The following is a 23,141-nucleotide window of genomic DNA, read 5'->3' as shown; positions in this document are numbered from 1 at the left end:
TTACAGATGAGAAAACTGAAGCAGAGTTAAGTAACTTGCTCAAGGTCATACAACTAAGACGAGTCTTAGTTTTTACAAAGATTAAGATTTGAACCCCAGCAAGATAAGTTTTTCTGACTTTAGATCAGGCACTCTAACCACTCTAACCCTAGTTGCCCCTTGCTCGGCTACTATATATCAAAATGGTGGTAGGGATGATAGAATTATTATTATTATTATTCTCATTATAGAGATGAGGAAATGAAGACTCAGGGCAGTTAAATGAGTTGTCTTTTGGCTCTGAAGCCATATATCAAAAAAGGCAACTCATTTAAACTGACGAGTCTCAATTTCTTCAACTCTAAAAATAAGGATACAATTACAATTCCATTATCTGTTAGGGGGTGCAGAAATCCCTTTTTTACACTGTAGAATATTATATTAGAGCCATTACAGAAGACACACAGCCTTTGGTCAATACTATCGAGTATTTAAAGAAGGAGTCAAACTGATTGTAATAGGTCCTACTGAGTTCAGCCCAAACCAGATTAAAATGTAGCTGGGAAATATTTAACAAAATAAGTAAAAATGCAATACACCAGAGATGATGTTCATTTGCAGTTTTCTAAGTCAAAATGTCAACATGGATCCATTTCCATTCGAGTTTAACACCGTTTTAAAGGATTCCAAGTCACCATAAACTAATCTTACAAAATACAAGTTAAGTATCACAAGCTCCCCAGAATATATGAGAAACCAATTTGATTCCAAAGAAATAGTTTATACTGAGCCTCAACAGAACTCAATTTTCTGGAATGACTTTACTTCCCTTCTCTGTAGGAATGGCTGGGGAACCCTGAACCCTCTCATGATTTAAGCCAGGAAGAAAGCCATGAAAATGACAAATAATATCCAAAACACTTTGAAAAACATGCCACGAAATCTGGCAGTCCCTGACCAACAATTCAATGAGGATTCAGAAAAGATGGTAATTTGAATGCAGCAAAATGCTAAATTTATCAGAAGTCATGGTAACACAGAAATTACAATAATTTTGTAAATGCAAAAGAAACCTAATTGTTTCATATTGTGACAAAGATCAGAGCAGCCATTTCCATGAATGTTTCCAGAAATTTATGAAAAGATAAATAAATTATGGGATATCTATAGATCTGCCCAAATACTTGTCCCACTAGGCCCCTCCTGAGAAGTATCAAGTAGGCCAGAAAAATTGGGATAGCCAAAGGTTTAACAATCTATTCTAGGAGCACCTAGATTGGATCTATCACCTATTACTTTATGCTAAGTGCTCAAAATGACCTTAAAGAGATCCTCTTTATTAAAGATATATGAACAATTACATAACTAGTTCCACATCAACAGCTAAAGAGATTAAAAACAATTATTGCTTCTCCTCTTCTCCAGATAGAAATGACAGACAATCCAGAAAACTCTTCCAGAATGTAAAGTTCTCACTGAGACTAAACCACAATAGCTGATTTACAAGTGTAAAGCAGAGAGATGAAGACCCTCTACAAGTCTAGGTTTTTAAAGTTTATTTTACAATGGTATTAAGTTCAAATGCAAAAGAGAGAGAGAGAGAGAGAGAGAGAGAGGGAAGAGGGAGAGAGAGAAAGTGTGTGTGTGTGTGTGTGTAAAATAAAATATTATTAAATATTTATTATTTATTATTAAATATCTTAAATATTTAAGTCTCAAGCTAGAAAGAGACTTTGTTGCAAATAATAAAACAGTACAATTACAAGGATATTTTAATCTTTTAACTCTTTAATCTTCACCAAAATTTTCTGAAAATTATCTTATCCAATAATATGATAATCAGTAAATATTTCCAGAATGGTGGATTGAAGAAAGCACACAATACATCAAAAATACTAATATGACAGTATTAGTTCAAAATTCCTATCATATTTTAAATAACTTTGTATAAAAGATCTTAATGGCATCAGTAACTTATTAAAGGAGCTACATATTCATACAGTTAAAATATTATGTGTAGTACAAAATGTTACATTTTAAATATAGAAAAACATAAATTGTACATATTGTCATACCTTTTCACCCATAATGACAGGAAGCAAATGATCTAATAAGTTGAATTCAGCCATGAAAACTGTAACAGTACATTTAAGAATGGTAACACAAGTGAGTCGAGTAGGAATATATTCCTCCAGAGATGCCACTTCTTCAGCATTTGGTATAGCTGTATTTTCATCCACAAAATCTAAAACAAAATATGATGAAAATTCAATAACCAAGAAAAAAACAGAAAAAATCCCCTTTAAGTATGTTCTTGAAAAAGAGATTAAATATTTTTCTGTAACTGTGGCAGTATTTTTTATTTCTAAAAAATTATTTTTCTCAAATCTATTCATACATAGTATCCATTCAAGATCTGAAATTGTTTTTAACAAATACCAATTATACAATAAAAGGGATCCTGAATTTCAGGTTATGATATTTTTGTTATCATAAAGAATAATCCAATTTTCTTTTCAGAATGGCAGAATCAATTGATGGCTCACCAACAATGTATCAGTACATCTTTCTAACACAGATCTTTTAATATTGACTATTCCCATCTTTTGTTATCATTCAAATACAGCAAATTTTATTTCATTATTAGTAACTTAATACAATCTTTTCCTATGGCCAAACTTCCCATTCTTTTTTTGAGAACTGTTTATCTCTTTTGACCATTTTGTAAATGGCACCATGTAGCTACCATTGTCAGTGCCAAAGTAGCAGTTAGTTTTTAACTGAGTCAACATCCAGTTCAGAAGGGAAAGATGGAAGCTTATATGGTTATACAAAAGATAAATCCTATGACTGATCACTGTGAGAAATACTAAACCCATATTCTAATTAGTTAAAATCTCTTGATTTGAGGTCATAGTTGAGACTACTGATTTAGAGAACAATTATAATAACATAAAAGTGAATACCAAAAATAAGTGGTGATTGTTTTAGAGAGCACAAATAATGACGGGACTCAGAAAAGACAACAAGACAACACAGAGGAAATGGCAATTTGAACTGAAACGTAAAGGAAGCTAGGAGTTCCAAGAGGCAAAGTTGAGAAGCATTTTAAGAATGATGGAAATGACTACACACCTCTCAGATTGGCTAGAATGGCAGGGAAAGATAATGCGGAATGTTGGAGGGGATGTGGGAAAACTGGAACGCTGATACATTATTGGTGGAATTGTGAATACATTTGGTCATTCTGAAGAGCGATTTGGAACTGTGCTCAAAAAGTTATCAAACTGTGCATACCCTTTGATCCAGCAGTGTTACTACAGGGCTTATATCCCAAAGAGATTTTAAAGAAGGAAAAGGGACCTATATGTGCAAAAATGTTTGTGGCAGGTCTCTTTGCAGTGGCCATAAACTGGAAACTGAATAGATGCCCATCAACTGGAAAATAGCTAAATAAATTGTGGTATATGAATAATATGGAATATTATTGTTCTGTAAGAAATGACCAGCAGGATGATTTCAGAAAGGCCTGGAGTGACTTACATGAACTGATGCTGAGTGAAATGAGAAGGACCAGGAGATCATTATATACTTCAACAACAATACTATATGATGATCAGTTCTGATGGATGTGGCCTCTTCAACAATAAGATGAACCAAATCAGTTCCAATAGAGCAGTAATGAATTGAACCAGCTACACCCAGGAAAAGAACTCTGGGAAATGACTATGAACCACTACATAGAATTCCCAATCCCTCTATTTTTGTCCACCTGCATTTTTGATTTCCTTCACAGGCTAATTGTACACTATTTCAAAGTCTGATTCTTTTTGTACAGCAAAATAACTGTTTGGACATGTATACATATATTGTACTTAACTTATACTTTAATATATTTAACATGTATTGGTCAACCTGCCATGTTGGGGAGGAGGTGGGGGAAAAGGAGGAGAAAAGTTGGAACAAACAACTGTCAATGCTAAAAAATTACCCATGCATATATCTTGTAAAAAAAAAAAAAAAGCTATAAAATAAAAAAAAAGAAAAACAAAATATGCCAATCAAATAAACATTTTTTTAAATGAAAAAAATAAAAAGAATGATGGAAATGAAACCAGCATTTGCAGAGGTGAAGATTGGAATTGCTGAAGAAAAGAAAAGTGTGTTTTATTGTTTTGAATAATACTAAGCATATCTGTTCCTCACAACAGCATGCAGGAACAAATGTTGAGTTTATTCTCACCAAATATTGCATTACATTCACATTGACAAATTAGTCATGATTTTATTATTCTGTAGGTGATGAATGTAAATGGTGACCTTAACAAGACCACGGCTAACAAAATATTAGGTAATTAGTTTGTCATATCTTTCATTAGTAATATATTAAGAAGGTTTATTACCTATTCACCATATAAAACACCATATAAAACACAAAACCTCTTAAAACTTACCAATTCCCTGTTATCTTAAATACAAGACCTTAAAAAACTAGCTAAAAATTTTCACTGACCACAAGGAGATCGAAGGCATAGTAAATTATAAAAGTAGTTTTCAGGTATTTCATTAGTACAACACAATATGCAGTTTCTACAATGTTTTAGTTACTATATTATCTACATTTAAACATTTATTCTTATTTATATATCTATGCTTTCAAAACAAATATTATTCCTAGGAATAAAAATCATTGTACATTCAAAAAGGCATAGTATATGAACACATTATTTATGGAAAAAGTACACTAACAGAAAAAAGAAAGAATTTAACTAGCAACCAAATAAACATCAAGTTAAAAACTTACCTGGTTTTATCTTACTATAAGGTTCGTATTCATGTTCTAAGGCACAAACAATCATTTTCAAAATCCTGTGTACTGCACTGCTATCCAAGCGAAGATCAAGGGGACCCACAACAAGACTTTTGGTGGACTTTTCCTGAATATTCCCAACATCTTCACTTTTTCCTGAAGAGAGGTCATGTTGATTTCCAGGTGCTAGTTAAATACACACATATATTTTATAATTGATATAAATATTAATTCACATACTTTACAATTTCTTAATTTTCATGATCAAAAATCTGTTCAAATATGATGTGAAATAATCTAATGTCATATTTCAATCTTTATATTTATTAAGCAAATTCATTATTGTGAAGAGTATTTAAACTAACATCTTTCAAAACTAAGACTTTTTCCCATAAGTTACACTAATAAGGATATGGGAATGAAACTTCCTCATACTAAATTTCCTAGCATCATCTAAAAAATACGAACTCTAGAAAACTCAAATTTTATATCTATATCTAAAGACGTATAGAATTACACAATTTCAAACCAATAAAATGAAATGAAACTTCATCCTCAATTACATGAATTCAATTATGACAAAAGCAACTACAAACATATTCAACACACATACTTTCTGCAAAATCATCTAGTATGCTAAATGTGGCAAGATACTGTCTTCAAACCATAAGCTGGTGGCTGGCTAACTCCTGGAAAACTCTAGAAAGTGTTACTAAAGAAACAGTCAATAGTTATTAAACATCAATTAAGTGCCTACTATATGTCAGATACAATCCTAGACACCGAGGATAGAAAGCTTACATTTTAATGGGGAAAAACAAAAGACAAAAAGCCAAGAACGCAGAGAAGGATGGATGAGAAGAGAAAGAGGGATGGTACCTAAATCAAAGAAGTCCCAAAGTAGTACAGCAAGGTAGGAAATGAGCAAACATCTGAGCTAAGTGCTCTCTTTAAATGGAACTCCAAAATGCAAATTAAGACAACTCTGAGATACAGCTACACACCTATCAGATTGCCTAGAATGACAGGGAAAGATAATGTGGAATGCTGGAAGGGATGTGGGGAAACAGGGACACTAATACATTGTTGGTGGAACTGTGAATACATCCAACCATTCTGGAGAGCAATTTGAAACTGTGCTCAAAAAGTTATCAAACTGTGCATACCCTTTGAACCAGCAGTGTTACTACTGGGCTTATATCCGAAAAAGATCATAAAGATGGGAAAGGAACCTGTATGTGCACGAATGTTTGTGGCAGCCCTCTTTGTAGTGGCCAGAAACTGGAAACTGAGTGGATGTCCATCATTTGGAGAGTGGCTGAATAAATTGTGATATATGAATATTATGGAATATTATTGCTCTGTAAGAAATGACCAGCAGGATGATTTCAGAAAGGCCTGGAGAGACTTATACGAACTGATGCTGAGTGAAACGAGCAGGACCAGGAGATCATTATATAATTCAACAACAATACTATATGACGACCAATTCTGATAGAATTGCCATCCTCAGCAATGAGATGAACCAAATCAGTTCCAATGGAGCAGTAATGAACTGAACCAGTTGCGCCCAGCAAAAGAATTCTGGGAGATGACTAAAAACCATTACATGGAATTCCCAATCCTTATATTTTTGCCCACCTGCATTTTATATTTCCTTCACAAGCTAATTGTACAATATTTCAGAGTCCGATTCTTTTTGTACAGCAAATAACAGTTTGGTCATGTATACTTATTGTGTATCTAATTTATATTTTAATATATTTAACATCTACTGGTCATCCTGCCATCTGGGGGAGAGGGTGGGGGGTAAGAGGGGAAAAATTGGAACAAGAGGTTTGGCAATTGTCAATGCTGTAAAGTTACCCACGCATATAACCTGTAAATAAAAGGCTATTAAATAAATAAATAAATACATGGAACTCCAAACAAAGAGACAAAAGAAGGAAACCAAGTCTAGTGAAATCTTACAAAGATAATAAAGAGAGATAGTTTATAAATGTTTGGAAAGTAAAGCAATGATCACTAAGAGGAAAGAGATTTTATTAAGTTGTTTTAGATTTACTTCACTTTCTTTTTTGGTAGAGATAAATTGTGTACATATATTCTACCTGGTTTTCAGCCAGGAATTAAATTCATTAATTTTAATAATAATATGTAACGATTTAATAATATATTTAATTAATTGAAGAATCAGATTAATTAATCTATAAGATTCTTATGAAAAAGGAGGGGAGAAATATGAAAATTACAAAAAGTATCAGAAAACTTGGAGACTTTGAACAAAAATAGATAAATCAACAAGGGAAAAAAAAACAAATCTTAAGGGCAAAAGGAAATTTGACTCTGAGATCTATTAATTTAAGCATCTATGAATAAATACTGCCAACAAGGAAAAATGATCCAAAGCTTCATGAGACAGAAAGCTCTGGATTTTCAGGAACCACAACCTGCTGTTCCTAGGTAGTTTAAAAGAGAGATGGGGGGAGGGAGGGAAGGGGCAGAGTTAAGATAACAGAAAGTTAACAGGTATGAGCTCTTCCTGGTTTCCCTCAGAATCAACACCAGATCAAGCCTTTGAACAGGTTTTGAAGTGACAGAACCCACAAATATTTGTAATGTACCAATTTTCCAGCAGAATATATTATAGAAGAACTTCAAGAAAGGTCTGTCTCAATTGGGCAGGGGGAGAAGGGGAGACATACATGTGGTACAACACAGGGAGACTCAGGGCAAAAAGGCACACCAGCAAAATCTAGTGGCAGGCTCTTAGATAAAATGCAGCAGTATTGGCTACTCTGTCCTGATTTAGAAGTCAGCAATTTAGTAGACTAGCCCTGAGACCTCCTACATAACTACAGAAAGCAGATAGCGAGCCCACGAAACCCAGCATAACAAGAGGGATTTGGGCAGGTCCATTCAGAACTGGAAGGAAACTAGTAGCACCAGCCCCAAGGCAGTGTAAAACTCCTGTCACCAGCTTGGGACAAAATTCTCTTTGTCCTAGGAACAGACCTCAATCTTTAAAAATGAGCAAAAAAGCAAAAAAGAGTTCTGACCACAGATAGTTATTATGGAGATAAGGAAGAACAGATCTCAAATCCTGAGGACACTAAAGGCAAAACATCTCCAGATGAAGATTCAAAGGGTGATATGAGTTGGTCTCCAAAACAAAAGACTTCTCTTGGAAGAATTCAAAAAGGATCTTAAAAAAGAAGTAGAAGAATAAGAGGAAAAGGAAATGAAAGCTTTAGAAAAGGAAACACAGAAATTGTCTGAAGAAAGCCACTCCTTAAAAAAAGATCTGGAGAAATAGAAAAAGAAAATAACTTCTTGAAAAACAGAAATGATAAAATGGGGGAAGGAGAGGGAACCCAGTGAACAAAAAAAACTCATTTTAAAGTTCAATTGGTTAAGTTCAAAAGGAGATTAAAAAGTTAACCGAAGAAAATAATTCACTAAAAATAAGAACAAGTGGAAGTGAATGATTCAGTGAGACATCAAGAAAACCAGTCCATCAATACCAAAAAAATGAAAAAAAAAATCTCATCAGAAAAAAAACTGACCTGAAAAAAAGATCAAGCAGAGACAATCTAAAAATTATTAGACTACCTGAAAACCATGATGAAAAAAAGAGGTTAGACAGCATCTTTCAAGAAATCATCAAGGAAAACTGTCCAGATGTCCTAACACCAGAGGATAAAATAGATCATCTCCTAAAAGAGTTTCCAAAATGAAAACTCCAAAGAATATTGTAGCTAAAATCCAGAATTATCAGATCAAGGAGAAAATACTGCAAGCAACCCAGAAAAAAAGAATTCAAATATTGAGGAACCACAATCAGAATTACCCATGATCAAACAGTTCCCACTTTAAAGAATTGAAGGACCTGGAATATGATGTTCCAGAGAGCAAAGGAACTTGGACTTCAGACAAGAATCAACTATCCAGAAAAACTAAGCAGTTTCTTTCAGGAAAAAAAGATGGACATTCAATGAAATAGGGGGTTTTCAATTATTTTTGATGAAAAGGCTAGAGCTGAACAGAAAATTTGGTCTTCAAATACAGAACTTAAGAAAAGCATAAAAAGGTCTGCTCTTTGAAAAATTAAACCTGGTCAGAAAGAATGGCAAAAATCATGGGGGTATACTGGAAAGAACAGTGTGTCAAGAATCGCAAGCCCTGATCTGAATTATGGCACTCTCTGTAAGCCAACTTCTGCTATGTGACTCAGGGCAAATTACTGTGACTGTGTATAATAGGAATGGACTACATCTCTATGATCACTTTTAGTTTAGAGCTATGGTATTTATTAGCTTCAGAGAGTTCCTTTACTTTGGTCTCTATTTCTCAATATTAAATATAAGGTTTAGTTAATCTCTAGACTCTTAGATATCTAAATCCCTTCTAGTTTTGGATAAAATAATCATGATTCAAAAAGATAATATCTGTAAAGTACTTAGCACAGTGCCTAGCATGTAGGAGGTGCTTTATAAATGTGCATTCCCTCCACTTCATCTTACTGATGTCCATTCTTCATTTTCAAAAACCAATATCATCATGGGATGATGGCTTCAATTTCCAAGAATTGGATTTAAGTGAAGCAGAGTTGTACAAAGTCATCAATTTCACTCTTTCAGAGACCAGTGGCAGGACAACAAATCAGGATGACTGGATACTATGGCTTTGGCATCTTTGACGTCTGACCAATCTCTAAGCACTCCACAGTGTCTGCTTTAGTCACTTTTTGTGGCTATGGGAACAAATTATTCTCATGCCTGTTCTGGTAGCGGAAGTCTTCACATGCTTAGGGTAAACATTTCCTTAAATTGCCAAGGAGTCTGAAGCCTGTTGAAGAAGTCTGAACCTGGTCTTGAGCTCACTGAAACCAAAGTAGAATTTTATAAGGGATGGCTCTTGAGGAGATTCCCTCCTATGGAGGGAAATTTAAGCAATGCAAAAACAAATTATAACTAAAACTATTTTTTTAAAATAAAACTGCTCAATAAAAATCAGACAGAAAAAAAAGGGAGAAATGAGAATTATAAGAGCAGAATTTATAGCCAAAACAACAAAAATTAAGAGCAAAATAGAAAAACTGTTATCTATAATTATAAGTCTCTCCAAAGAAACAAAAGCAAGAACACTAGAGTGGGAATACAAATATACATAAATAAAAGATAATTTAGGTAAAGGGAAATAACAACCAAAAACCCCAATAATATTAAAAGTAAATATGTTCACATTTCTTGTGTTGACTAAGAATTGGAAACCAAAGGGATATACATCAATTGAGGAATGGCTAAACAAGCTATGGGATATGATTGCAATGGAATATTACTGTAGCATAACAAATGGCAAGCAGGATGATTTCAGATAAACCTGGAAAGACTTACATGAACTGATGCATAGTGAAGTGAATAGAACCAGGATATCGCAGTAACAGCAATAAGGTTTCATGAAAAACTGTCAATGAAATTAGCTATTCTCAGGAATACAATGATTCAAGATAATCCTAAAGGACTAATGATGAAGCATAATATCTGCCTGCAGTAAAAGAATTGATTTTATCTAAAAACAGACCGAAAGTATGCTATTTTTCACTTTCTTTATTTCACTTTTTTTTAACCTTTATTCAAAGTCTCCCTGTATAATATGACTAACATGGAAATGTTTAACAAGATTTGTACATGTATACTCTGTATCTAATTATTTATTGTCTTAGAGAGGGGAAAAGGAAGAGATGATGACCACATCCAGAGAAAGAACAATGAAGTCTGCATACAGATCAAAGCATACTATTTTCGCTTTTTTAAAATATTTCTTTCTTGTGGTTTCCCCCCTCTTTTCTGAATTTTCTTTCACAACATGACTAATATGGAAATGTGTTTAATATGACTGTATGTGTATAACCTACATCAGATTACTTGATGTCTTGGGGAAGAGGGAGAAAAATTTGGAGCTCAAAATATTACAAAGATGGAACTACAGGTAGTAGCTGAAAACTCTCTTTATACATAATTGGAAAAAAACAACTAATAAGTTAAAAAAAAAAAAGAAGGAATCTGGAACTCAAATTTTTTAATAAAAATATTATGAAAAAGAAAAAAGTAAATACGCATACTTTGCAAGCAAAATACTTATCTCAAAACAGGATTCATAGAGACAACTTAAGGATCATAGGTCCTCCGAAAGAACATGACAAGATAAAAAAACTGAACTCCATAAAGCAAAGAAATATAAGAGAGGTGCTCAGAAATCCTAAACAAAAATAAATAAATTCCAATTTTAAAAAATTCATAGATTGCATTCAGGAAAAAAAAAATCTAAGGTTACAAACCCCAAAACTCATAATAGTTAAATTTAACAGTTCAACTCAGAAACAGTAAAGTTTTGCAAGTAATCAAGAAAAAGATCTTCAAATACAAAGGAAATTTAAATATGTGTATAAGACAAAAACTCACAAGGGATAGTTACTTTATTATAATTGAAATTTCAATTTTAAAATTGAAAAAATCTCAAAAAACTAAAATATAGGGACTAATTATACGATTTTTAATCTAGGAAGAAATTTTTACCTAATATGAAGGCTAATTTTTTTTTTTTTTTACTAAGAAAGTTAATAAGATGAATATAATGTCTTATACTTAAGTTAAAAATCATAATTTTCACAAAAACAAGATCAGGTAGGCAAGACTAAAAAATAATTTATCTGAGGCTTAATTAATATAAGTCAAAAAATTAATAGAGCTAAGCAAGGAAGTTAATGCAATGTTAAACTACATCGAATACGGGATAGTGTCCAGAACTAAAGAGGTGATATATAAAAGCTAAATTGTGTTCTGGTCACCTACCAATCTAAAGTAGAGTATTCAGTTATGGATATAACATTTTAGAAAGGATAAGACAAGATGAAATATATCCAGAAGAGGGAGAGGAAGACTGTGAGATGATTCAATAAAATGCAATTTGAGTATGAGTTAAAGAATATGTCAATATTTAGTCTAGAAAAAAATGAGGGAAGGAAGCAGGATAGCTAAGTATCTGAAGGACTGTCTCATAGAAAAAGGATTAGACTTGTCCTCCTTGATCCCGGATGACAGAACTAATAGCAACTTCTTGAATTGCAAGGGGCAAATTTATTCTTAACATGAATACTTTCTACCAATAACATCTATCATAAAATGGAACTGGCTCCTTTGGTAAATAATGGATATTCCCTTAGCTAGACTTTTTTTAATATTCTTTTAAAATTTTCAGTACCAAATACTCTCCTTCCTTTCAGCACTTTCCACACTTATTATATATGTAAAGTCATGCAAAAACATTTCTATATTAATCAAGCAGAAAAAAAATTTTAATGGAAAAAAATATGCTTCAATGCACACTTTCGCTCTGGGTGTCAGCAATATTCTTCAACTTTAAATCCTTTGAAATTGTTATGGAATTGGAAGCAACTGTATTGATCAGAATTGATCATTGTTACATTACTGTTACTGTATACAATGTTCTCTTGAGGCTGCTCATTTCACTTTGCAACAGTTTATATTAGTCTTCAGTGCTGCCTTTTGAAATCCTTCCTTCCCCTGAAGGTTCAACTCAGGTGTGCCCTTTTCCAGAAACACAGTCAAATCAAATTTTAAAATATCTCAAAGATAGAAAGATTCTAAAATAAGTTAAAACTATATCTAACATATATGAAATGCTTAACCAAAAAATGTAAGTAAGATATCAATAACTCATTTACCTAAGCAATTATAATAATAAATAAGGGGAAAAAAGGAGAAAAAGGGGAGAGGGAAAGAGAAGGGAAAGAAGAAAGAGCAGGAGTTTGCAGACAATTTTCTTGAGCTGATCAAATCTAAATTATAAACATACACATTAGCAAGAATGTACTATCTTGTAATAATGCTTTAGTGATTCCAAAAAAGTATTTACCTCTTTGAAACAGCAAGGGAATTCAATGCAGCTATTAATCTCATAAAGATTTTACAACCACAGAAATACCTTTGTTCTTTAGAGTATGAAAAATCAAAGAAAGACTAAGTGATATATGAATATATTTACCAAAAGTGGTTGCCTCTAAGATATAAAATATTCTATGCAAACACATACTGAAGGACAGTATGAAGGAGTGAACAGAGCACTGATAAGATAGAATTTAAGATAACGTGAATTTGAGTCTTTATATGTAAAATTACCAAATTGGTCTATTTCCTGGAAACCATAGGTCATAATATTCAGTCCAGAGATTTAAAAGAATCCATGAAAATGAAAAAATAAAAAATTATATCTTTATTTCAACATATTTTTATTTATTAAAAAAAAATTATTCTGAGGAGAACATGGGCTTCACCAGACTGACAAAGATGCCCATGATACAATCAATAAATCAACAAAAAAGGTTAAGAACCAATAGTTTAGAAGACCTAAATCTATGATCTTGTAATCTTCTGAAATTTTTTCAAGTAAGAGTAAGGGAGACTTCCAGGAACCAAGGTGGTAGAATAAGGAGGAAATCACCTGAACTCCTCCAATTTTATCTCCAAACAACTATAAAATAGTAACACCAATAAATTCTGGAAAGGCAGAACCAAGAAAAAGACAGGTGAAACAATTTCCCAGACTAAGACAATTCAGAAGATTGGCAGTTTTACTCAGATAAAAAGGGATTGCAGTCCAGGGCAAGAAATATTTAGGCAAGTCAGTAGTAAAAAATGCCAAAGCAAGCCAGTGAAAGGCAGTGAGCACCATCACAAATCAATGATCACAGTCTTGGTTTAAGAGCAAGCCCATGACATCACTCTTGCCCCACAGTTATACCCCACAGGCCTAGGGGCCTGGCCAAGTGAGTAACCAGGCATCCTGTGGCCCCAGTGCAAAACCAAGCTCCTGGTGGACTTGAAACACCAAACACCTGGGCCTCACAAGGACCATCACCATTCCCTCTTCTGGATACTCCCCCAACCCCAACAGATCTAGGGCAACACCAGGCCAACCAAGGGTACTAGCATACTAACAGACTGGTCAGGTCCCCTACGGGTGCCAATACAATACATGAGTATTGTACAATAACATGAGACAAGAAGCGAGGACCTGCAGCTACTACCAGCACAAGAAGTTTGAGACAGTGCCCCCTCTACTACAGAAACAGAGCTCAACGTTAAAGTAACAAAATAGGCCAGGAAAAGTGAGTTTAAAAAAATAACAAATAAAATTAACCCTGATCACAGAGTTATTATGGCAGCAGAGAAGATTAAAACATAAAGTTAAAAGGGGGCAATGTTGAAAAATTATCCATGCATATGTTTTGTCAGTAAAAAAGCTATAATTTTTAAAAATGTCCATATTGGTAATGTTGGAAAGGGAAAAAAACCACTATAAAAATACACACACACATATATAATATATATACATGTACACACAAATACACACACATCTCCTTCGGAACTCTCGAGTCTTTCACCTCTTTGTTAGGAGTTGGGTAGAATGCTTCATCATTAGTTCTCTGGATATTAGATTGAGAATTCTTAAATCTTTCAAAGTTATTTATTTTGTTGGTATTGTTTTCATTGTGTAAACTGTTCCCTTGGTTTTGTTTATTTATTTCTGTATCTCTTAATCAGTGTTTTTTCAAGTTTTCTTGCAAGTATCCTTTTCATCATTCTTTACAGTGTAATAATATTCCAATACATTTATATATCATGGCTATTTTCAGCCATTTTATATTTAATAAAGAACCCTTTCAGATTCTGATTTTTGATATCTTAAAACTAACTATAAATATTTGTATGTATCTTTTAAAGAAAATTCTATTTTACTTTGTTTCAGTGACATATAAAAACAATTTTTAACATTCATTTTAAAAACTTTTGAATTCCAAATTCTCTCCCTCCCCTCACCTCTTCCTCCTCTCCCTTTCTCCCTTCATTGAGAAGGCAAGCAATTGGTAAGGTCATGTATGACATATGGCCAGGAAAAAATGAAGATAGGTGAGAAAGAAGGAATGTAAAGAGCCCAAACTTCTGGTGAAAACATTATTGAATGGAATCACTTATGCATGTTCAGGGCTTTGCCTTGACAAGGAGGTTCATTATGTGAGGTAGGTGGAGGAAGTAGTTATAGACGACATCTAAGCCATGTGAGATAAAGAAGGGAGGAAAAGGAAGATCAAATCTGTGAATAACTTCAGTTTTTTCTGCAATACGTAAGATACGGTTTTGGTTAAAAGATTGAGGAAAAAGATCTAAAGGAGATCTGAGAAGGAGTAAAAACTTTAGGATAATAAGTCAATTGGGAAGAGGTAAAAAAAAGATTTGTTTTGATTACACTATGAGGACTAACTAGAGGTTATAAAACAAAAATATAATGACTATCAAGGTAGCTTCAAGATTCGTCTTCATCTTTGTTTACCATGTGAATAGCAACAAAGACAATGGGATAATAGGAATAATACAAGGCTAAAATATGGCAGGACAAGATTGGCAAAAAGTGATTTGGTTCATGAAGAGAGCAAATTGGGAATGGAAGAAAAGTATGATTAGTACAGGAGTAAAGGCCTGGGAAAGAATCAAAGGTTGAGGAATAAGAGGACAAAGAATAAAGTTAGGAACTTCAAGACAGAAGGAGAGGTGGAATGAAAACATACTGTGATCAGATAAAGGAATTTCAGAGTATATGAACATGAAATCGCTGTATTTCACAGCTGATGGCAAGATCAAAGGTAAGATGAACTCTGTAGCTAAGGTGGGGTGGAATAGATCATGGGAAATAAGTAATTGAAGAACTGAGAGATTAGGGTGTTTGTACATATGCATTTCGAAATCTCCTAGTACAATACAAAAGTTGGAAAAAAAACAATGACAAAAAAAGGGGAATTATCCAAGAGAACATTAAGCAAGAGTTAGTGGTATTTGGATAGGTTGGTAGATATAAGCTGAATGAACCTCAAAGAGGAGTTCACAAATTAATAGCAGAAGAGGGAGAATGCAGAAGTGGCACTGGGGAGTATGGTGTTTCACCACAATCAGTTTGTGGGGGGAATGAGTAAAAGTATCATCAGTGAAGTAAAAAGTGGTCATGAAGGAGTTATCATTAGGAAGGAATCCAGACTGGATCAAAATCAAAAGATGAAAGAAATGGGAAAGGAAAAGATTTAAGATGAAAGAAAACATATATTATCTAAATGTGTATTAATTGAAAATTATAATATTCAATCAAGTTAACATATTACTAAATTTTGGACAGACTTTATAGGCAGACCCAGTATTGAATAAGAGAATAGTAGTAGACTGGATCACATCAGAGAAACTGCATGGTATTTTTTCAATGTTACTGTATTTTGCCCTGCTATAAAATTACATTTTTAATGCTAAATACTACACGAAAGGCAATATAGTTTTGAATCATGAAAAGCCATTATTTCAGAAGAATCAAAATAGCAATATGAAGTCAGGCTGCAACATAATACTCATGAGACCTTGATTCATTGCAATTGTTGTTGCTGTGTATTTGTCATATCTTTGTCCTTGACAAATGGCAAAACCCATGAAGCCAGAAGCTGTATTTTAATATCCAGGCACAGCGTTTTTCACATATTAACATATCACATTATTTCTGAATAAACAAATTTAATCTAGCATATGTAAGGATATGCTCAATATAAGCACTGATTATTTTTTCAATATCTTAATAAACATTGTCATGTTTACATAAGAATATATTATCTTTAAATATAATATATAATTTTTAAAGTGACAGCATTACTTTGCACAAATAAATTAAGTGTTCTTTCTCTAGAATCAGATATGGTGAAGGGATAGAAGAACTAGACAAAGTAGAAAGTTGTTTCTGATCATCAGAAATCACTATGGATGCATTTTAACAATGGCAAAATTTTCCTTCTCCAGTAGGGGGAGTTCATGAACAGGGTGTGTTGGATCTCCTCTCATCCCTGGCTAAAGGGAAAACCGGTTTTGTTGGCTTGTTTGTGGAAGAACAAAGGATGCAACTGAAAATTAAAGTAAAAATTCCTTTTCCCTTTCCCTCCTGAAGGCTGCCCTCCTTTTAGGGTTAAACTCACTAAATGTCTAAAATGTAACTCGGCATTTTCCTATCATCACTCACTCCTCTTCCAAATTTCCCTTTTCTATCGAGGTTGCCATCATTCTTCCAGCCTCCCAAGTTGAAAATTTCAGATCATTCTCAATTGTTCACTCTACTCTACCTCCACATAAGCAACCAGTTGCCAAATTTTGTCATTTAGTCCTCAAAAACTTTTTTTTTTTCCTTTCTCACTCCTTATTCAACTACTAGTTGAGGAATTAACCTTAGACTATTACAACTGCCTCCTAATTGGTCTCCCTGCCTCAAATCTCTCTTTACTACAATCTGTCCTCTTCAGTGCTTCCAATATGATTTTCTTTACAGGTGAATCTGACTAAGTCATTACTGTTCTCAATAAACTCTATCCTTCTGCTTCCTCTCATATTTTCATTAAGGATATCCCTGATTAATGTGTAGATCATTTTCATTTAGATATACTGGCAAATAGAAAATAGATATATAAGTAGTTCTTGTTGTCCTCTTACTTTTGGTGGTGATTACATGATCCACAGCTTTTGTCTTATTGTTTGGTATCTTCAAAAATGATACTTCCATGCTATTAAAATTGTCTCAATTCCAAGATGGATTTATTTTTTATGAATAATTGTTTTATCTTATCTATTTTCTTCATCTTTTTTTAGTTCATCTTCCACTGGAATACTTAAAAGTCTCAAGAGTATTGGTTGCACTACAATCTTTAATGAAAAAAGTTGGTTTTAGAGATGATGACAATTCTGTACCATAGTATATCTGTTTACTGTTCTTCCCAGCAGCAACTTAGAACAATACTCACGAAATCACCAAACTATGATAGATTGATAAGATATCTTGCCAGGGTTCATCCAGATTTTCATCTCCAATCTTTTCATATCCCAATCACCTCCAGACTATGATTTTGCGCAAGCATGTCTTCTCACTTTTTGGGACCACTTTAACTGTTCCTGTCCTTCATTAAAATACAAGCTCTTTGAGGAATAGATTGCCTTGTTTATATTTAGCACTTGTTTATACTTAGCACTATGTCTGGCACCAAGAAAGAACTTAATAAATGTTTTATTTATCTATCTATCCTTCTTTTTCATCTATAAGTGCTCTCTAAATGACCTGGAATAATTATGTGTAGGACAAAGATTTCTTCAGATTCATTCCCATGCCTATTCCCAATCTACTCCATACTATTTTATAAAGTACTATCATAAGTAATTTTCTACTTTCCTCTATCAAAATGTTTTGCAGATGATTTTTTTATTTAAAAATATTTACAACATTTGCGAGTATTTTCTGCCTAAGGCAGTTGTGGTGACTGCTTTATAATACATAAACTTATGTAAGAAATGGTTAGTATATGTTGATGGGTTTTTTTTTTCTTTTATCCATCATCTTATATGAGTGAGTTGGAGTTTATCATTAACCTCATTTCATATTAATTTTTAACTTAGGAGCAGGTAGGTGGCACAGTGGATAGAGCACCAGCCCTTAAGTCAGGAGGACTGGAGTTCATATCTGGCCTCAGAGACTTAACACTTCCTAGCTGTGTGATGCTGGGCAAGTCACTTAACCCCAATTGCTTCGGGGGAAAAACTATTTTTAACTTAGTTCTTAACAAGTCTGCCTATACAAAGATAGCTGCAGAATAGTAAAAATGGGGAAAAATCATCAAATTAGGACTCAGAATATCTGGTTTTCAATTTTACTTTTGCACTTTTATTACTATGTGGTGATCTCTAGCAAATCATTTCATGTCTCTAGAACTTAGTTTCCTGATAAAATAAAGAAGATGAAAAAGAGGCTTCTGTGGTCTCTTGCACTCCAAAATTGAGGTTTCTAATAATAAAATAATTCATTTTTCTTGTGGGATAGTATCTGTGGCTCTTTTCTATCCAGACCTTTCATTATTCTTCTTAAAGTATCAATGAGAGCAAGGTTTTTGGGTAGTTTATAAGCATTTATTCTTTTTCATTTCTTAATTTCAAACCATAGTTGCCCTCACTATCTAGGTCTAATTTTGGACTGATATCAAAAAATAATATATACATAGTAAGTTGGTTTGCAGAATCTTGCCAGGTTACCAATGTCTTCATATTCTATAAAAGATGAGGGTACATAAGATGCAATTACGTTAAAGATAGTCTTTTTGCCCGTTTCTCTTTAGCACCTCAAGGAAAGCTGCTCAACTATGTCATGAAATGATGTTTCTTGCTATCTTTAAACAACCGAAGCACATAGTAAAACCAATTCCAATAACTCTTTTGTTTGCCCCTCCAAGAAAGCAAATATTATTATGCATGATAGAGAAAAATCTGAGCTTCTCTGTTAAGGATCATGCCTAAGTGAAGGGGGCGGTCAATTCTCCGAGAGCCTCCACAGATGTGAATCTTAAACTTGAAGGAGCTGCAAAGCAGCCTTCACAGATGTTCCCTGTGGACTGGGAATGAAATAAGTTGGAGGCAAGAGGGAAGAGGAGAGAGGTCAAAGAACAGCAACTGCTTCTCAGTCTCCTTGTATCATCAATATCCTCTCAAATGAAGAGATCCATTCTACAGGTCTGAGTTAGACCTCCAGCAGCCACTGGCAGGTGGCTCCTGTATCACAACACTTCTTAAATAGAAAGCTTGTAAGTAATTTATTCTAATGTATGTACCTCTCCCTTTAATATAGTAGCACAGATCCATAACTGTCATTATGTATAATGTGTTAAGAGAACTAATTACAGCAGTACTGTTCTTTTAAAAAATAGGGGCAGAATCCAAATATGAGGAACAAAAACCTGGAAAAAGTTGTATGAACTGATACAGAATGAAGTAAGCATAAATTAAAAAATAATCTATACAACATTAGCAATATTGTAAAGAGAAAAAAAACTTAAGAATTCTGATTAGTACAATCATCAAACAAATTTCAGAGGACTGGCAACAAAACATCGTAAATATTTTAATGAAATAAAAAACAAAATAAAATATGTAATTTCAGATATAATCAGCGTGGGATTTATTTTGCTTGAGTATACATATTAATTAAAAAGTTTTTATTTTTATTTTTCTGACTTGGTTGGGGCTAGGGAAGGGCATAGGGAAAACAATGGCTAATAATGGGGTTACAACATTGAAAAGGAGAAGAAAAGAACTAAAGCTCACTAAACATCTGGGGAAAAAGCTTATTCAAGAAATGAAGAGTAATGAAGAAATATCAGTTTAGGAAAAAAAAAAAAACACAGACAAATCAGAATGGCTTTGAAAACAGCTTGATGCAGATTTCAGAAAAATGTGGAAAGACTTTCATAATTGATGCTGAATGAATGTGATAAACTGGAACCATTCCCAATAGGATCAGGGGTAAAAGAAGGTCGCCCATTATTACTGTTACTATTCAATATTGTATTAGAAATGTTAGCTTTAGCAATAAGAGAAGAAAAAGAAATTAAAGGAATTATAATAAGTAAAGAGGAAACAATATTATCACCCTTTGCAAATGATATGATGGCATACTTAGAGAATCAAATAAAAAACTACTAGAAACAAGTAACAGCTTTAGCAAAGTTGAAGGATACAAAATACATCTACATAAATTATAAGCATTTTTATATGTTTCCAACAAAGTCCAGCAGCAAGAAATAGGAAAAAAAAAATCCCATTTAAAATAACTAACTAGGGCAGCTAGAAGGCTCAGTGGATAGGGCTCTGCCCTTGAATTCAGGAGGCCACGAGTTCAAATCCAGTCACAGACACTTAATGCTTCCTAGCTGTGTGACTCTTGGCAAGTCACTTAACCCCAATTGACTCAAAAAAAAAAAAAAAAAAAAAACAAACAAAAAAAAACCCTGTAGGTAATATAAAATATTTAGGAGTCGACCTATCAAGACAAAGCCAGGAACTATATGAGCACAATTACAAAATACTTTCCACACAAATAAAGTTAGATCTAAACATCTGGATGAATATCAAGTATTCTTAAGTAGGTCGAGCTAATACAATAAAAATAACAAATCTACCTAAATTAAACTATTTATTCAGTGCCATACCAATCAAACTGCCAAGAAATTACTTTGTAAAGCTAGAAAAAATACTAACAAAATTCACCTGGAAGAACAAAACATCAAGAATTTCAAGGGAATTAATGAAAAAATTTCAAATGAAAGTGGCTTAGCTGTACCAGACTTAAAACTATATATATATTACAAAGCAGCAATCGTCAAAACCATTTGGTACTGGCTAAGAAACAGAATAGTGGATCAGTGAAATAAGTTAGGTTCACAAGACACAACAATCAATGACTACAGTAATCTAATGTTTGATAAATCCAAAGACTCTAGCTTCTGAGATGAGAATTCATAATCTGACAAAAATTGCTGGGAAAATTGGGAAATAATGTGGCAGAAACTAGGCACTGACCAACACCTAACACCCTATATCAAGCAAGATAAGGTCAAAATGAGTTCATGATTTAGATATAAAGGGATACTATAAGCAAATTAAGAGAACAAGGGATTGTCTATATCTCAACTCTGTGGAGAAGGAAAGATTTTTATGGCCAAAGATGAACTGGAAAACATTATGAAATGCAAAATGTATAATTTTATTATATTAAGTTTTTGCACAAACAAAATGATAAATGTGGAAATACAGAAGAACTGCATATGTTTAACCTATATTGGATTACTTGCTGTCTAAGTGATGGGAAAGGGAGGGGAAAAAAATTTGAAACACAAGATTTTAAAAGGGTGAATGCTGAAAACTATTTTTGCATATAATTTGATAATAAAAAGTTATTAATGGGGGAATAGATTGTGTGATGATTAACTATGACATATTTAGCTCTTCTCGCCAATAATGATCCAAAATAATTCCAATAGACTTGCAATAAAAAATGTCAACCACATCCAATAAAAAACAAAACAAACAAAAAAATGTGGAGACTGAATTGCAGATCAAAACATACAAATTGCACTTTTCTTTCTTGTAGTTTTTCCCTTTTGTTCTGATTTTTCTTTTACAATATGACTAACATGGAAATATATTTAAAATGATTGTGCATCTATAACATATCAGATTGCTTGCTATCTTTAGAAGGGGAGAGGGAAATGAATGAGGGAGATAAAAATTGGAACTCAAAATCTTACAATATTGAATTTCAAAAACTTTTTAAAAAATGAAAGAAAATATCCTGATGAATGTGTCATATTCTTGGAGAGAGAAGCAAGTTATAAGTGCAACAGATTCATAGTTAAACTCTCTGTCCTGCTCTACATACAGAAATATTCATCTCATTTGGGGTGTTAGTTAAAAAGAAAAATCACTAGCAGAGAATCTAGATTCAAATCCTGATTTTGTCATTTAATATTTTTTAAGACCTTGAACAAGTGATTTGAATACCTTGATGTTAAGTTTATACATTTGTAAAATAAAATCATTAATGTATATGATTTCTGAGGTCACTTTACACTTTTAAATCCCATGACTCTGTTGTATAATATAATAAGGAATGGACTGGTAGAGCACCTGGGTTCAAATTTTCACTCCACTATTAATTAGCTTATAAAATCCCCTATATTATTTTCTTGGTATATGAAATAAAAGGCTCAGACTACATGACTTCTAAGGTCCTTCCAGCTCTAAAATTTAAGAAATCTCATTAATACTCTATATTCTACCTATCCAAAAGACTTAAAATGACTAGGACATATACAGGGTTTACTGAAATACAAAGATTTCATTTTAAAACTTGAAACCACAGCAAGAACTCTTAAACAAATGCAACAGAATACAAGGAAATATTCAACCAGCATGAAATTACCAAAAACTAAGAAAAAGAGTTAAGATGACAATCATATTTTCTCAAAGAAGATAGGACAAAAACCTCAGAAAATACAGATCTTCTTTTCCTAAAAAAATAAAAATAAGACACAAAAATTAAGCACCATGCCACACTTGATTTCTATAGGAATTACACTTTAATTTTTCCAAAAAACATTAAACAAACCTTTATTAAAAAAAAATGCAACATTCACGAGGTACTTTTTAAGAAGGAAAGATTTATTCTTTTTGACAATAGAAAGAAATATCAATTTCCAGGAACCAAAATTATAACTACTTATGAGCACTAATACAAAATGACTATAAAAATGCATTTCTTATCATCCGTGGAAGGAAATGAATCAAAATACCAAGAATATCAGAAAATTCTAAGACGTCATTACAGATTAATCCATTCCCCAAACCAACCCGAAAGGTAAATCTGAGGTAACCGAGGA

At 33.0% G+C, this 23,141-nt stretch overlaps 1 protein-coding gene across 9 annotated transcripts in view; it reads right to left on the bottom strand.

The window, feature by feature from the left end:
• VPS13B (vacuolar protein sorting 13 homolog B) overlaps positions 1-23,141 on the bottom strand; it is a 950,112-nt gene that overhangs the window by 834,354 nt on the left and 92,617 nt on the right. For all 9 annotated transcript variants that reach the window (XR_004232297.1, XM_031954131.1, XM_031954187.1 and 6 more), the window contains 2 exons: positions 4,784-4,975; positions 2,055-2,224 (listed from right to left, as the gene is read on the bottom strand). Coding sequence is in view for 8 of the 9 variants with exons in the window: in XM_031954131.1 (XP_031809991.1) it covers positions 2,055-2,224; positions 4,784-4,975 (362 nt within the window). In the remaining variant the exon portion in view is untranslated. The remainder of the gene's footprint in view (positions 1-2,054; positions 2,225-4,783; positions 4,976-23,141) is intronic.

The sequence above is a fragment of the Sarcophilus harrisii genome, chromosome 1 (assembly GCF_902635505.1).
Source record: "Sarcophilus harrisii chromosome 1, mSarHar1.11, whole genome shotgun sequence".
Taxonomy (NCBI): domain Eukaryota; kingdom Metazoa; phylum Chordata; class Mammalia; order Dasyuromorphia; family Dasyuridae; genus Sarcophilus; species Sarcophilus harrisii.
This window is presented reverse-complemented; position numbering and strand designations above follow the sequence as displayed.